The 14,205-nt window shown below is 41.3% G+C and overlaps 2 protein-coding genes across 3 annotated transcripts; one reads left to right on the forward strand and one right to left on the reverse strand.

Annotated features, from left to right (window-relative positions):
• Positions 1–83: 83 nt before the first annotated feature.
• Positions 84–1,764, reverse strand: arl6ip6 (ADP-ribosylation factor-like 6 interacting protein 6). The gene is made up of 4 exons (XM_037464600.2): positions 1,323–1,764; positions 1,120–1,155; positions 738–855; positions 84–632 (listed from the first exon to the last, which is right to left on the reverse strand). Exons 1-4 carry the CDS (start codon positions 1,462–1,464, stop codon positions 539–541), a joined length of 390 nt encoding a protein of 129 aa, XP_037320497.2. The 5' UTR covers positions 1,465–1,764; the 3' UTR covers positions 84–538.
• arhgap1 (Rho GTPase activating protein 1) lies at positions 1,358–13,646 on the forward strand. 2 transcript variants are annotated; one of them, XM_037464559.2, is made up of 13 exons: positions 1,358–1,448; positions 4,892–5,113; positions 5,695–5,793; positions 5,875–5,962; positions 6,538–6,669; positions 6,929–7,015; positions 7,893–7,991; positions 8,245–8,352; positions 8,660–8,736; positions 8,830–8,907; positions 9,263–9,391; positions 9,759–9,862; positions 10,057–13,646. In XM_037464559.2, the coding sequence occupies exons 2-13, from the start codon at positions 4,990–4,992 to the stop codon at positions 10,222–10,224; spliced, it is 1,293 nt and encodes a 430-aa protein (XP_037320456.1). In that variant the 5' UTR covers positions 1,358–1,448; positions 4,892–4,989; the 3' UTR covers positions 10,225–13,646. The 2 variants fall into 2 exon arrangements, with proteins under 2 accessions (XP_037320456.1, XP_037320447.1); XM_037464550.2 differs by lacking the exon at positions 1,358–1,448 and adding an exon at positions 2,975–3,103.
• Positions 13,647–14,205: the final 559 nt, after the last annotated feature.

A 14,205-nucleotide genomic window follows, 5' to 3' on the forward strand; every position in this document is an offset into this window, starting at 1 on the left:
GTGACTGTTATATACATACTACATAATAAATACACACCAAGACTCTTCTGATATCAATAACACTTTATTTCCAAAAATAAATGGTGCAAACATGTAGCAATCTGCAAATTCATTATCACCTCAGCCAGAAAAGAAGAACAGTGGAGGGGATCTTAGAGCCTAAATAGATGCGATGCTTGCTGGGTGGAAGGTCAGAAGACGACCTTCACAACCTTTCAGCCTCAGTCTGTTCCTTTGCATATGGTTTGATATTTGGAGTGTACTGAAGAAACTATGAAGAGACATTGGAAGTAAACAGAAGCGCGTTGCTGTCTAACATGGTAAAGCCTCAATCAATCAAATAATTAGTTTCACCTAGTTTTGTTACTTGTAGTGTGAACATAGCAAGTGTTGGTAGAACTGGTGTGTCCAGTGCTCCTGTACATAGAAGACTACAATCCCATATGAGAATTAATAACAGATGTCTTTACAGCACCATATGTTGATCGCTGCCAAGTATCAGATACCTAACTAAGCACCCGAGCCCTTCTCCTGAGGGTCAGGTGAGGCTCCAGATGACAGTGAGCATCGCCATGAGGCCATTAACAACAGCAACACCATAACCCAGGTGGACGTCCTGGTCCGATAGAGCTCTAGAAGAAGATACACACATATACTGCATTAACACATTAAAGGTTCTGCCTGCAGTACTGTACTGGCTGATGGGTTATATGTTGCCTGCTGGACCAGTGTGTTACCTCAAGTGGGTTGGTGTCACCATGGTAATCGGATACGAGTCAAGGCAGGTGAGGGCACATGAGAAGACACAGCAGATACATCCCACTAACAATGACAGCACCAGGATACTCCAGAAACCTGCACACACATTAATAACAAAGGCTTGAGCCCCAACAGAAGTATCAGAGACCATCCACCCTAACCCTAATACTCACCTAACGTCCTCTATTGAAAAATAATAATAATAATGTACATAAAGAAGAGAAGAAGGAGAATATCCTCTGGGACTTGATAAACAGATATTAATACTCACTCAGCATCTTCTAATGAGTATAACAATATAAGTAATGTACATAAAGATAAGAAGGAGCTGGGACTAAATAAATATATATTAATACTCACCCAGGATTCTGTCTTCAGTCCAATCTGCCCTCAGCTCTGAAACAGTGGATTTATTTCAACATGTTGTTTGATTCCAACTCATTGGATTCCTTTTATTAAACTCTCGCGGTGGACTATCAACGTTACCTCATCAAAGTCATGGGCTAACTCACAAATCCATACCACACTTGTCTGCCGCCCCACGTGCACGCGCACCCGCTTACCTCTGAGGATCGGGTAGATGAGCGCACAGAAAAAACCTACAGCGGCAACGGCCAACGTTGAGCCCAGCACCGACAGCACGACCCCCGACCACGGTCTGGACCCGTCGCGGAGGATGGAGTTCCCAGGTTGGTGTCCCGGCATGCTGCTCCTTCAGAGGCTTCCTGCTGCGACCGCGGTGTATTCTGTAACCTTTAACTTCCGCAGCGGGACACCGAGAGTAGACGTCACCCGTGTACGGATCCCCTCTAATAAAGACACATCACGTATCCACGACAACCCGATTATAGGGAGACCTCAATCCTCACACACTCTGCAAAACGATCATCAGTAACTTCTAATGAAGACCAAGGTCGTCCCCGGTATTTTGCAGGGGTGACGTATGTCAGTCAAACCCGGAAGTCAGCAGCCCCACTGGTTCCCTCGACCGAAATATTACAGAAACTCTGTGACAAACATCTTCTGTTCAGCAACGAAAAGTTAACCCTTTAAAGATAATTGAAACTTTAATGAGTTCAGATAACGTTCACTTCTGACCCTTCGTCACTTATGACAAGCAGGGTGTAGGGATGCTTCACGTGCACACACGGAACCATTTGTAGACACACCAAAGACTGTCAAACAGATAATCTCCTCTTCACAAACCTCATGACATTCATGCAACTGCTTTCTCATTGTCTAAATTGTTTTTTTAGGTTCGATTTTGTTAAGCTGTTTGCAGAGCAACGTGTTGTTTACATTAGCTAACTCTTCACTAATGTTAACTATTATGTCATGGTGAACATCAATTTAAGATGGCTGCATTGGATAGTACCAAGAAATCAGCAAATGCGTTAAGAAGTGGCATGAGGTGTCAAGTGAGTTAGACACATGGACATAAAAGGACCTGGTGTCACAACACTTCTGCTGCTTCGGATTACAACAGAAGTCAATGTTGAAACTTTCGACAAAAGTACTTGGTTATGATTATACAAGTTTAAAGTTTGTGTTGAAATAAAAACCAAAGGTATAGCAATAACATGACAAAAGAAAGTTTCTGATGGTTTTTAATCGAACATGATCGTCTGCCTTAGTTCAAAGTAATTTGATCAATCCACCACAGAGACGACTTGGCTCTTCTTTGCTCATTATCTAAATGCATATAAAACTAATAAATCAACAGAGACATGTTCACGTCCAAATTACAACCTTTCTTCTTTTCATTTTCAACAGTCAACTCCACCAAAAAGCAACTGAGAAATCCAGAGCCTGCTTTGAATATATTAATGGTTGATTATGGAGGTTAACCCCCAACTCACGTTTACATACATAAGAGTTACCCTAAACTAAAATGGAACCGATTATTTCAGATACATCTGTCTCTCTATGTTTTTGTGTTACGTGCTTTGCATGTTATGGATACATTGTGTTATATGATGTAAAGTAATAGATAATAATGAAAGTCCTTCCAAGTGGTTGCTTTACAATGAATGGCCGCTTTCCCGTTTAGTTTGTCCACATAATTTCCCCTATGTTTATGGTACCTGCGTTCTACATCAGTATTAGAGGCACACCAAGCAACAGTGTAGTTCCGTACAAAAGAGAGGGAAAAGATGAAACCATAAATAACATCAAGATCCCAAAAAACAAGGAAACAGATCAATGCAGAGGTTTATTTTGAAAATAACCCGCCGGAAAAAGGTGTTGACGCAGTTTGTTAGTGTCAACAGCAGCGACCAGGTGTTCGGTTCCTTCAGACCCCTGCGAGCCCCACAGAGGAAGACGCATCGCCTTCACCACCACGGTAACGAGGAAAAAACATTTTGTTGTTGATGTTGTCGTCAACCCTTCACAATAAAGTAGGACACGCGAGGCTGCCGCCGCCGAACAGCTAGTGCTAACGTTAAATTGGGGAAATGGGTTGGTTGTGCTTTTGTGGTCCGGGATCAGTCCTGGTTGTACACCGTGTAGGAACCGGTCCCGTTGACGTGTGTACCAGTAGCTAGTTACACGTACTGATGAGGCATGTAACTACAGCTAACGTAGCGTGCTAATGGGTTTAGCTCACTGTTCCCAGCTAACGTTGCTAAGTTAGCCCGCGGAGCTTCTCTAAAGCAACAGCATTGGGGGTTTGTGCCTGACTGAAGTACAGGTAGAAAAAACCAGTCACGTGACGGCGCACCGGTTGCTTTATCAGCAGGCGGATCAACAGCTAACGTTAGCTTGTTTGCGCCACTGTACGGATGAGTTATGGATATGTTTATTGTAGAGACAAGAGTATAACATGGTGCCTAAAGACAATGTTATGTCAGAATTACACAGTACGAAGTAGTATGTGAAATGTGTTTTGAGGTCATAAATGTGATAAATGACACTGAAAACAATAGTGATGAGACTGTTTGATGTAGTTGTCAATAGTAAAGATCATATCAGTCAAGGCCTGATCCCAGCTGCTCGCCTTCTGAGAAGCAGGCCAACTGCTTGCTAACGGTTGTCCTCCAGCATCGAGAGAGAGAGCAGATCTCCCTCCCTCTGTGCGCTCTGCTCTGCCACATAACCTTCTAGTCAGTAGCCCTTCCATCTTCCACATGTTGAAGACAGTCAAAGTGATGTAGCCTGATTACTATGCTTCTGGTTCTTTTGGATTACCCAACATTCAAATGAAGAACATCATCACATTATCCCGGTACACTGCACGTTCTGCCTTCCAGCTGTGTAATCATTCTCCAAGGATTGAAGTAATTTGGGACACAAGAGTAGCAGCATTATAATTTGAAGCAGAATTCCTACCCATGTAAAGATAACTAGATGAAGCATCTAGTTCCCTGTTCCTGCTTCATGTAAATAGCTCTTGGTACAGTACAGTCATACATTTAAACATTTTATTCAACATGTATGTTGCACGTTCAGTATGAAATGAAAAAACGCTGTAAAGAATGTAACATCCTTCTTTATAAACTGTTTACAGCTCTAATGTTATGGAAGTTACACAGAAACTCAACAGATTATTTAGTGTTTACCTGCTGATGGATCATATTTAGAGATGCACAATCTAGATTTCTTCAGGGCCAGCATGACAACTGATAATTAGCTCCTTCTCATGACTGATAACATAACCCATCATCATTCCTTGGTGGTTCGCCCGACTAAATGCTCTGTAAAATGTCTCTTCCTCTTCTTAATGGCTGATATGTGGGTCAGGATTGCGGAACAACGGTAGAAGAGAGTTCAGTGTTAGATATTGAAAATATAACTTCTAATAACTCTGCAGAAAAACTGATCCTTACTATTATCTATACTCATATTACAGCCTCAATTCAGAAGGAGTTGGGATTCTGTCTAAAATTTCCACATGTTATTTAAAACAATGAAGTGAGTGCATGTGAAGAGGAGCTCAACATTGGCTGTTTTGGATTCAGTTGAAGATGATCTGGCTCATCATTGTGTTTTGACTTTGTTTACATCCACCACCGCATTCCTGTTCTCTAGCTGGCATTAGTCCACAGGTAGTCTAGATTGGTTACCTACGAGAACCATATCAAAACAATTCCATAATATTTGACATTTAGACAGGGCTCTCTGTCTCCTGCAGGACTCTGGCTGCTACTCTGTCGAAGACTAAGCTTCTTTCATCACTGTACAGACTGAGTTAGTGAGTGGGTGCTGTAGCGCCCTTCTGCAGTGAGCGTCATGTCTTCAGAGCTGCTGGTGGAGTTTGGTGAAGACGCTACGACTGCACAGCTGGGACCACTGAAGCTTACCACTTTGGAGGACCAGCAGTGGCCAGCTGATGAGTCTACTCTCAGCAAGTCAGGTGGGAGATCTAACCTAGTGCCATTCCTTTTACTTCAAGTCAAACCTTAGCCCATAGGACCACCCCAAAGGTCCTCAACTCTAACCCTAACCGATAGGACTGTCCAAAAAGTAATTTCCAAACCTAACACTCTTTACATTACATATCATCTAGGTCAGTGTTTCTCAACTGGTGGGTCCCGACCCACTAGTCGCGGACCCGTTTGTAGTGGGTCGCGGGGCTTAGCATGGAAAAATAAAAAAAATGTCATCCTGTGCTTTTATTTTGAACGGACAGCGGAGTGTCGCTTTTTTTTTTTGGCTCGCCCGTCCATGTTTTCAGTCAGCGCGGCAATTAGAACGCGAAGGCACCACCCATCAACACCGCTACCCCCCCCCCGGCGTTGACCGATTGATTTGGGTCGCGGCTTGTCATTAAGGGGTGATCGGTGGGTCCCGGAGAACCACTTCTTCAAACGCGGAACCATTTAAACTGAATGAAACCAACTGAACCTCCGCACTAGATGCCCCCGAATGTTAAACCTTGCTCCTTTTGGATAACTTAAATAAACAATGTGAAGAAGTGCAAAACTTGTGTTTCAGAGATGGATGTTTCCCAGCGCTTTGACGCTAACTCCCCCCACCTCCCGTGGGACCATCCCTACTATGACATCGCCCGGCATCAGATCATTGAAGTGGCAGGTCAGTCTACTTCTTTATGTGTTTTTAACAATGTGTAATGCAGTGAAATGTTGTGTCAATTATTTCTCTGTGTATCTATAGGTGATGATAACTTTGGCAGGAAGGTGATAGTGTTTAATGCATGCAGGATGCCTCCACATCACCAGCTGGATCATCACAAGCTGCTCATGTAAGGACTAATCCACTAAATATATCTGTACTGCCTTTATATCTATTGTGTACTATGTCCATGTTCCTGCTTGTGTATTGATGGCTGTGTTGTTGGTAAGTGATCTTAAAACAATATGCATTATGAAAGTCCTGCTTTTTCACTAGACAACCAGTTTAGAGGCAAAAAGAAGGTTAGAAACAGGTTTTTAATTTACAGGCCCTAGTCCCTTTGCAGGACCACCAATCCAAAATCTTAAAAGATATCAGATGGAATTACTGAAACATCCGTCTGATGGATATGCTCACATTCAAAACAACTTACTGGTCAATTCTCACATGGTTATTGCTCTCCTTTTGACTCTGGAGAGACACGAGAGACGTCTGAGTAGAGGCTGGTAGGTTTGATACAGGAAGGGACTCTGGTTGGAATCACCAGTTATTCTCTGGTCACACAATAACAATCAATCAATAACTGCTGAAGCATGAGGTGTATAGAGGAATTTCCTTAGGTTAGGGTCAGGACCAGGATAATGATTCCAGGTGATACTCCCCTATTTGTTTAAATGTCAATTGCTTTTGTTGTATTTCTTACAGGTATCTTAAAGGAACCCTGGATCAGTATGTGGAAAGTGACTACACACTGATCTATTTCCACCACGGGCTGACCAATGAAAACAAACCCTCTCTCAGCTGGCTACGAGACGCATACAGAGAGTTTGACAGAAAGTAAGCTCATCAAATCACTTCAACACAACAATTTAAAGTGTGATGTTTTAGGTCAATGCAAATGTCTGGTATCATTCTACATGTAATAAGTGTAACATATATAAGGTAATTAAAGAAAATTACTTGTCTTAAACGTTGTTTAAAGTGGATTTCCTCTTAGTTCAGTGAAATGAGTGGAGCCTTTAGAAAGCTGCATGCTGTGCCACAGAGATGTCGTCAGTATGAACATTTAGTTTGAATCGCCTTCATGTGTTTTCAGGTACAAGAAGAACATCAAGGCTCTGTATATCGTCCATCCGACCATGTTCATCAAGACTCTGCTGATCCTCTTCAAACCAATCATCAGGTTCTTTTCATGTCAAATGAAATGTTTATATCTGTACATTTTCACATGTTAAGCATGAAGTATTTAGATAATTACTGTTCATACTGGGCATGTTCTCAGACCACTATTACTAAATCTATTCGCAATAGCAGGATGAGGATAAGCAGCTTTTCTTTTTGTTCCCCACCATGTTAACTGTTCATCCTTATTCACATACTACAAAAATATAATAAGGGTCAGCTCTCTTTTGATGAAAGTGGCTTAATACTTATATAGTGGGCCACAGATGGGTTTTTGGAAGAACACCAACTGTTAAGCACATATTGATTAATGTCTACTAGTATTGATAGGGCCAAAAAGAAGTACCGTAGGAAATAGAAATGAAAACACTGTTCTGCATGCATTCAGCAATCATCTGGGTAGCTTTGGTAAATTGTAAAAGGTCTTCACATAGTTTCATTGTGGTCTTGCGAGCACTCAAAGTGCTGTACACAATAGTTACATGTGGTGTGATATTTCAGTTTCTGTTGCTTCAGAGAAATATGAAGCAACTTTATTGACGCAACAATGACATACTAGGACGTAGCTCCATTGACCTCTAGTGGCAGCTGTAGAAAACTACAACAAGACTGACACGTGCGTTCATGACCCAAGTGTCATAGGCAGAGCTAAAGAGAGTATGCTCCACATTCTGAGTCTCAGTTTGTTGTGGTTTGTAAAACACAAACGGGGGGAAATGATCAAATCAAATGTAGCTGATTCAGTCTCCTGTTAAGGAATTTTAATTTGGCAAAAATCGTTCTTGACGTGAAACAGGAACATGTTTCGACTGGTGAAGATGTAAAGCTAAGCTGATCTCTCTCTCTCTCTCTCTCTCTCTCTCTCTCTGTCTCTCTAGTTTTAAGTTTGGCAGGAAAATCAACTATGTGAACTATTTGAGTGAGCTGGAGGACGTGGTGAAATGTGAGCAGCTGATCATTCCTGCCCGTGTCAAAGAGTAAGAGCTTATGCTCCACATGTCCTTTTGATATTTTATTCTTCCAACTGCAGGTGTTTGTGTTACAGTCACTGTTACCATATCCACGCCTGTATCCTGTTACACTATCACCATGTCCACCCCTATGTCCTGTTACACTACAAGTTACTGTTGTGTAGGGAAACCTCTTGGTCAGACTCGTCTTTGTTCACTCTGTGAATCCTTCGATTCAATGGCAAGATTGCAGTTAGCTGACGTTCTCTGTCTGTGTCAGGTACGACAACAAGCTGAGAGCATCTCTGAAGCCGAGCGCACAGCCCCTTGTGTCTCCTCTTCACAGCCCCCCCCTCCCCGGGCAGGTGTTTGGAGTGCCTCTTGTAATGTGAGTCACCAGATCCCTGCTGTTTGATTGGTCACTACTACTTGGGGTACTCTTGACTATTTCTCTTAATGCCTATTTCATACTTTTTACTAGATTTCAGGGTAAATAGTCATATTTGTTTGGCTACCTTTGCAGTTTTAATTTTTCTCTCTTTTGGCCTTCTTGTCCAGTGTAAACAAAGTTTTTTTTTAAATAAACTGATGGATTAACAGAAACGCTACAAACCAACACATGACGCTCTTTTAGAATATGATGCATTGAAGTAGACTTAACTGCAAAATAAAGCATTTGAGTGTGTGTTCGCCAGGCTAAGACAGAGGAGTCCAGATGGAGATGCTATTCCTGCGGTGATGAGAGACACCATCAGCTTCCTGTCAGAGCAAGGTAACAGCTGGCAATGGAAACAACGACTCGATGTGCTTATACTGTAACAGAATTGTTCTATTGGTAAGAGGGTCCTCTGTGTGTTTCTCTCAGGTTTGGAGATTGAAGGGATCTTCAGACGCTCTGCTAACGTGACTTTGGTGAAGCAGGTCCAGCTCAGATACAACTCCGGTAGGACCAGTGCTCAGACCTTTTGCTCACACAGTTGAGCACAATCCCCCCAGCGGACAGAGAGTCCTTCCGGCCGAGCTCCAGTATCATAGAGCCTAATGAAGACCATAATCATGTTCTGGATTACTGAATAATGACATCTCCATCATAAGTTGGAGTTCAGTTGAAGTTGGAGTTCATTTTAGTTCAAGAACTGAAATCTAAAAAGGTGCATGTGATGGCATATAAGAAAGTTTTTCTTTCAGTCAAGCAGAATAGCCGATGCACGCACACACACACACGTGCATTCAGGGAAAGTCTGGGTGGAATACCAGTGATGGATTTTCATTTCTCAATGTGTATGTGTGTTTGTTAGGTGAGAAGGTGGATTTCAGAGAGATGGAAGACATCCACCTGGCTGCTGTGATTCTGAAGACTTTTCTGAGGGAATTACCTGAGCCTCTGCTCACCTACCAGCTCTACAACGACATCATCAACTTCAATGGTATGTTCAGACACTTCTCACCAGAATGGGGGGGCGGGTAGTAGCGGAGCCCCCGCTGATATAATGGTAGGGGAAACCCTGGGAAAGAGGTATGAGCCAACCTGCTTCTGTTTGAAAGTCCTCTCAGATTCTTACTTTGAGTTACAACAAGAGCACTTTGGATTGTTTTCCATTCTGCCACAATGTGTTATAACTGGGACTGCCAATAGATTATAAAAAATCACATCACACATGCTCGGTCGTCCGCAGGAGCTAACAGATACCTAAATTTAATGCCAATTAGCGATCCTTGCCTACTAACGGACATACTACCATGTACCTCCTGAACGAGCTCCGAGTCACATGGTGTCTGTGTGTTGTCTTCCAGCTGTTTCCAGTGACAACCAGGAGTCTCTGATGAAGACGCTGGTGGAGTCGCTGCCAGAGGAGAACTATGCAACACTTCGATTCCTCATCACATTCCTGGCACAGGTACAAAAGCTAACCTCCCAACCCACAGTACAGACCCTAACCCCTTAGCCCAGTGGACGAAACCACCTGGTCGTCGACCTGTGCCGGTCCGGTGGCTTTATTTAGAAAAAAATGACCGGATTCTCTCCAAATTACATGCAATTGTCCCTCTTGACCAATTTGCCAATTGTATTTTTTCATGTGTGTGTGTTTAGGTATCTGCCAACAGTGAAGTGAACAAGATGACCAACAGTAACCTGGCCGTGGTGTTTGGTCCTAATCTGCTCTGGGGGCGGGACAACGCCATGTCCCTCAGCGCCATTGGGCCAATCAACAACTTCACCAGAACCCTGCTGGACCAGCAGCATCTGGTCTTTACCTAAATTTTCCTCTTCCCAGTCAGTACCACTAGACACGTTAAAAAGATCCAGTAGATCAGCTATATTTCATTCAGTATCACTTTCCCATTGGCCCATGAGCAGGGTCTCATTGTCATATCAGATAGCCTGCTGCTATCTGCTGGTCCTCTTGTCTACGTAATTGCAGGCATATGGGTGCAACAGGTACAGATTAGACTGCCGCCAGGGGTCACTTTGGTGCATTCCATCTGCTCTTGTTGTTGCTTTTTGTCCTTCCCGTTCACATTAATCTCAGTCTCATAATCTCATAAACAAAGAACTAGCTAACGGTGAGGTGAAAGAGTCACTCCTGGGTTTTGTCTTAGCATTTTATTTCTCCAGAGACCCTGAAAAAAAATGATCACAATTAAAGAACTGGTTGTCAATATCCTGACACACTAGTTCCTACAAGTCCCACAATGCAGCTTAATTTGAGCTGCTTGGTGGATTCGATCTTGTAGTTATTTGTAGTCTCCCGGCCAAGCTGACATCACTTTGACACATGTGATACAGTTGAGGACAAATAAAGGTTTGTCACACAATCAAGGAGTGTCTTTCACCACATCATCATAATCATGTCCACCCCAACAACAGCATTCCTTGATGCATGTGTTAAAATCTCATTGTAATCCAGCTGAGATTTATACAGGCAGACTAACAGTAGTTGGCCTCAGATCTCTGTATTCAGACTGTCTATATGTTGTCACATAGAAAGCAGGCCGATGGCATTCCATCAATAATACGCATATATTTCTCCATTGTCTATTTGTCCCTCTATTATGAAATAGAAGAGCTGAGTAATAATGGAGTAAAGACACAGGCGAGGAAGATGGCTCTGCTGTCCACCACTCGCTCTTTACATAAAACACACTTTTATTTTTGTCTGTCATTGACTTGTGTTTTGATTATCATCCTGTGCCCTGGGACAACGTTATGCACTTTAATTCACTACCCGGAGCAGCAGGGCTGAAGTGGAAACAAATAAAGGCCAAACTAAAAATCCATTTGATTTTGCTGAAAGCTGAGCTGTAGCAATCTGCTAAATAGTTGGTAGTAATCAGGCCATGTATTGTTCCATACATAATAGATATAATACGGGTTCTCATTGTTACTATTATTAGGCTATCATTATTGGTATTATTTCAAGTTTAACATTAGGACTGGATTAAATAAATAAAAATACCTAACAGGGAGCTTTTACAATTGTTTTATCCTAAAGGTATTTCATTTTAGAAACTGATCTGCAACTTTAAATTCAGTTCATTCAGGTGTAAAGGGATATCAATCAACAAAGGCCAGTATATTATAGTCTCACCTTCTAAAAAGATATGTGTCCAGTTACTTTATCAGTGGTTATTAACATCCCTTATTTCAGCTTTATTCCTCTCTGTTTCTTCTTGGTTACTCCAGAGGATGGAGCTCTTATGTTTAGTATTTTCTGTGCCTTTATTCCAGATGTATGTTTGCTTAAAAAGTTGATCTTTTTATCTCTTTAGTGGAGCTTCACATTACCTCCTTTTTAATATTCACCATAGTCAATATGAGAAATTCTGGTTCTATTACTGGTGAAAGCTTCTGGTCTCCATGACCTCATTCCTCCTTTTTGGAGAACCTTGTGTGACTCCTGTGCTATTCCGACTGTTGGGTCTCTCCTTCTCTCTGACTTGTGTTTATCGCCCTAAAGTCGTGGGCAGTAATACAAACATTTGATTGGCTGAGCAGCATCACGTGATGAGATTTACCCGGACCGCTAAACAAGTTCCGTAAAGGCTGAAAAGCTGCACCGGTTAAAAAATAGGTGCTCATTTTAAAATTGAATACTTCTCAATTATGAATCGGTTGTAGGTCTAGATACAATGCGTCTGGATCCGGATAGGATTAGGCCAACTATGATTAAACCCTATTTAGAGCATCCAAGGGTTTCGGTTTGGCTGCAGAAGAGTTGCTTGAATGGAATCGGCTGTCTCCTGCATTGCCTAGTACTTTTGCGTAGTTCCAAAGCCAAATGTTATTTTCTGCAACTATCTCTGTCTGTACTCCGATGCATCCTCAAGTTGATTTAGTCTTAATTCAGTTCCACAAGCCTTGAATTTAAAGAACTTTTTCTTCAAATTCAGCATTGCATTCTGTGTCAAATCAAACAGATTATTCATATTTGAGCTGCTCAGTGTTATACTGTACGTGACTTTGGATGCAAGTCACAGAAACCACATTGAGTCAGCAGTTTGACTTTTGTGACCTTGAACATTTGTCTTCTTTCTGTAGTCATGCAGTTCATGTTAAAGGCGTCTGGCCAAATTATGCTATTTAGTTTTCTGAATGGCCAAAGTACTTGTTATTAGTGTTGTAATGTTTCCAATGTTACTTAATATGATGTGACTGAAAAGCACCAAAAGATATTTAGTTTGACTGACGCTAAAAGCAAAAAAAATCAACCTCCGATGTTAACCTGTTGTACCAAAATGTCGATACTGTGGTAATTGGCATGCTATCAGTGTGTGTATGTAACTAGGGCTCCTGTTAGTTTATATATAAATATATTGTATGTAAACGTATTTTAAAACAACAGAATTGACATGAATCAACATTTTTTTTAAGGCAAATTTAAGGTTACACTGATGTGTGTGTGTGTACGTAAATGTGCCTTATCTGTCGCTCCCCAGTGATCATGTAATTAGCCATCAAAGTGCTAGTGTGCCATTCTGCCATAGATGAACAATGTGGGGTGAATTTATAGAAGCTGAGGGGTTAGCCTCAAAGGGTTCCGGTACTGAACACACAAGAGCACACACAGCTCATGCCGTAATGGATGATCACAAGGCTCGAGAAACATGACCTCATAAATACAAAATATACAGAATATAAGAGGATTGATCGTCACGTTGATGTTCTGATACAAAGTAAGATTTAAATGACGATTTTAGTATTTATTTGTTTACTTAAATGGTAATGTTGCAAGGGTTTCTACTGTGTATCCAGTCAACTAAATATATATATATTCTAATCCCACTTTGAATTATTAGCATCATTGTACAACCTGGATGTTTCGAACATCTGTCCAATCTCATTACAAATCAGATATTCTAATTTCTATAGTAATGTATCATTTCAGTTTATTAAATTATATGACAATAGTTTCTCGTCAATTCTGCTTATCAATTACAGCCCCTTCAAATCTATGGATCTTTGTACTGTAATTGTGGTCATGGTGACAGGGAAAAATGTTTCTCTTAGAGACATTTTTTTTCTTGGCTGATTTATTGATAAATTGTTTATTTCTTCTTTTCCTCCATAACCTTTGATATTGTGGATGTTAGTCTTATGTATTGATGATTAGAATGTCAATAAACTAATGTCTGTGTGAAAACAATAAAGAATGGCAAATAAAAGCACACACATTGAGCTGATGAAGCATTTTCAAATCTTTATAATGTCAAATAGAGCAAACCTGTTATTTCGAGTACAGGGGGCAAGGAAGGTCACAATGAGGTTTCAGGTTCAGAGACTGTTTGGTTCAGGAGTATTGGATTAGTATCCTCTTTATTTGTAAAATGTATTTATTTACTTTCATTTTAAATTTTCAAATAGAGGAAGAGGGGCAGCTATTATTATTTTTGTGGGTGTCTTATTTTGCAGTTTTTAATATAATAAAATATATCCTTTTATTTATTTACAAATATTCCAGAAAGAAAAGACTAACATGTCTACTCCAAAAGGGCTGTAATACAACAAACGCATCGCTCCGAGGAGAGTTACCAATCAGCCTAATCACTGAGCATGTCTTTGGACTATGGGAGGAAGCCAGAGTCCCTGGAATGAACCCACGCACACACTGGGAGAACATGCAGACTCCACACAGAACGTCCACGGGGTGGAGTCAAACCCAGGATGTTGACAACCGCATACAACACCAAGATGAAAAGGGGTGGGAGCGGCTGCATTTACCTATTTTTGTTTTGAATTGCC

This window comes from Pungitius pungitius, chromosome 3 (assembly GCF_949316345.1).
Source record: "Pungitius pungitius chromosome 3, fPunPun2.1, whole genome shotgun sequence".
NCBI classification, from domain to species: Eukaryota; Metazoa; Chordata; class Actinopteri; order Perciformes; family Gasterosteidae; genus Pungitius; species Pungitius pungitius.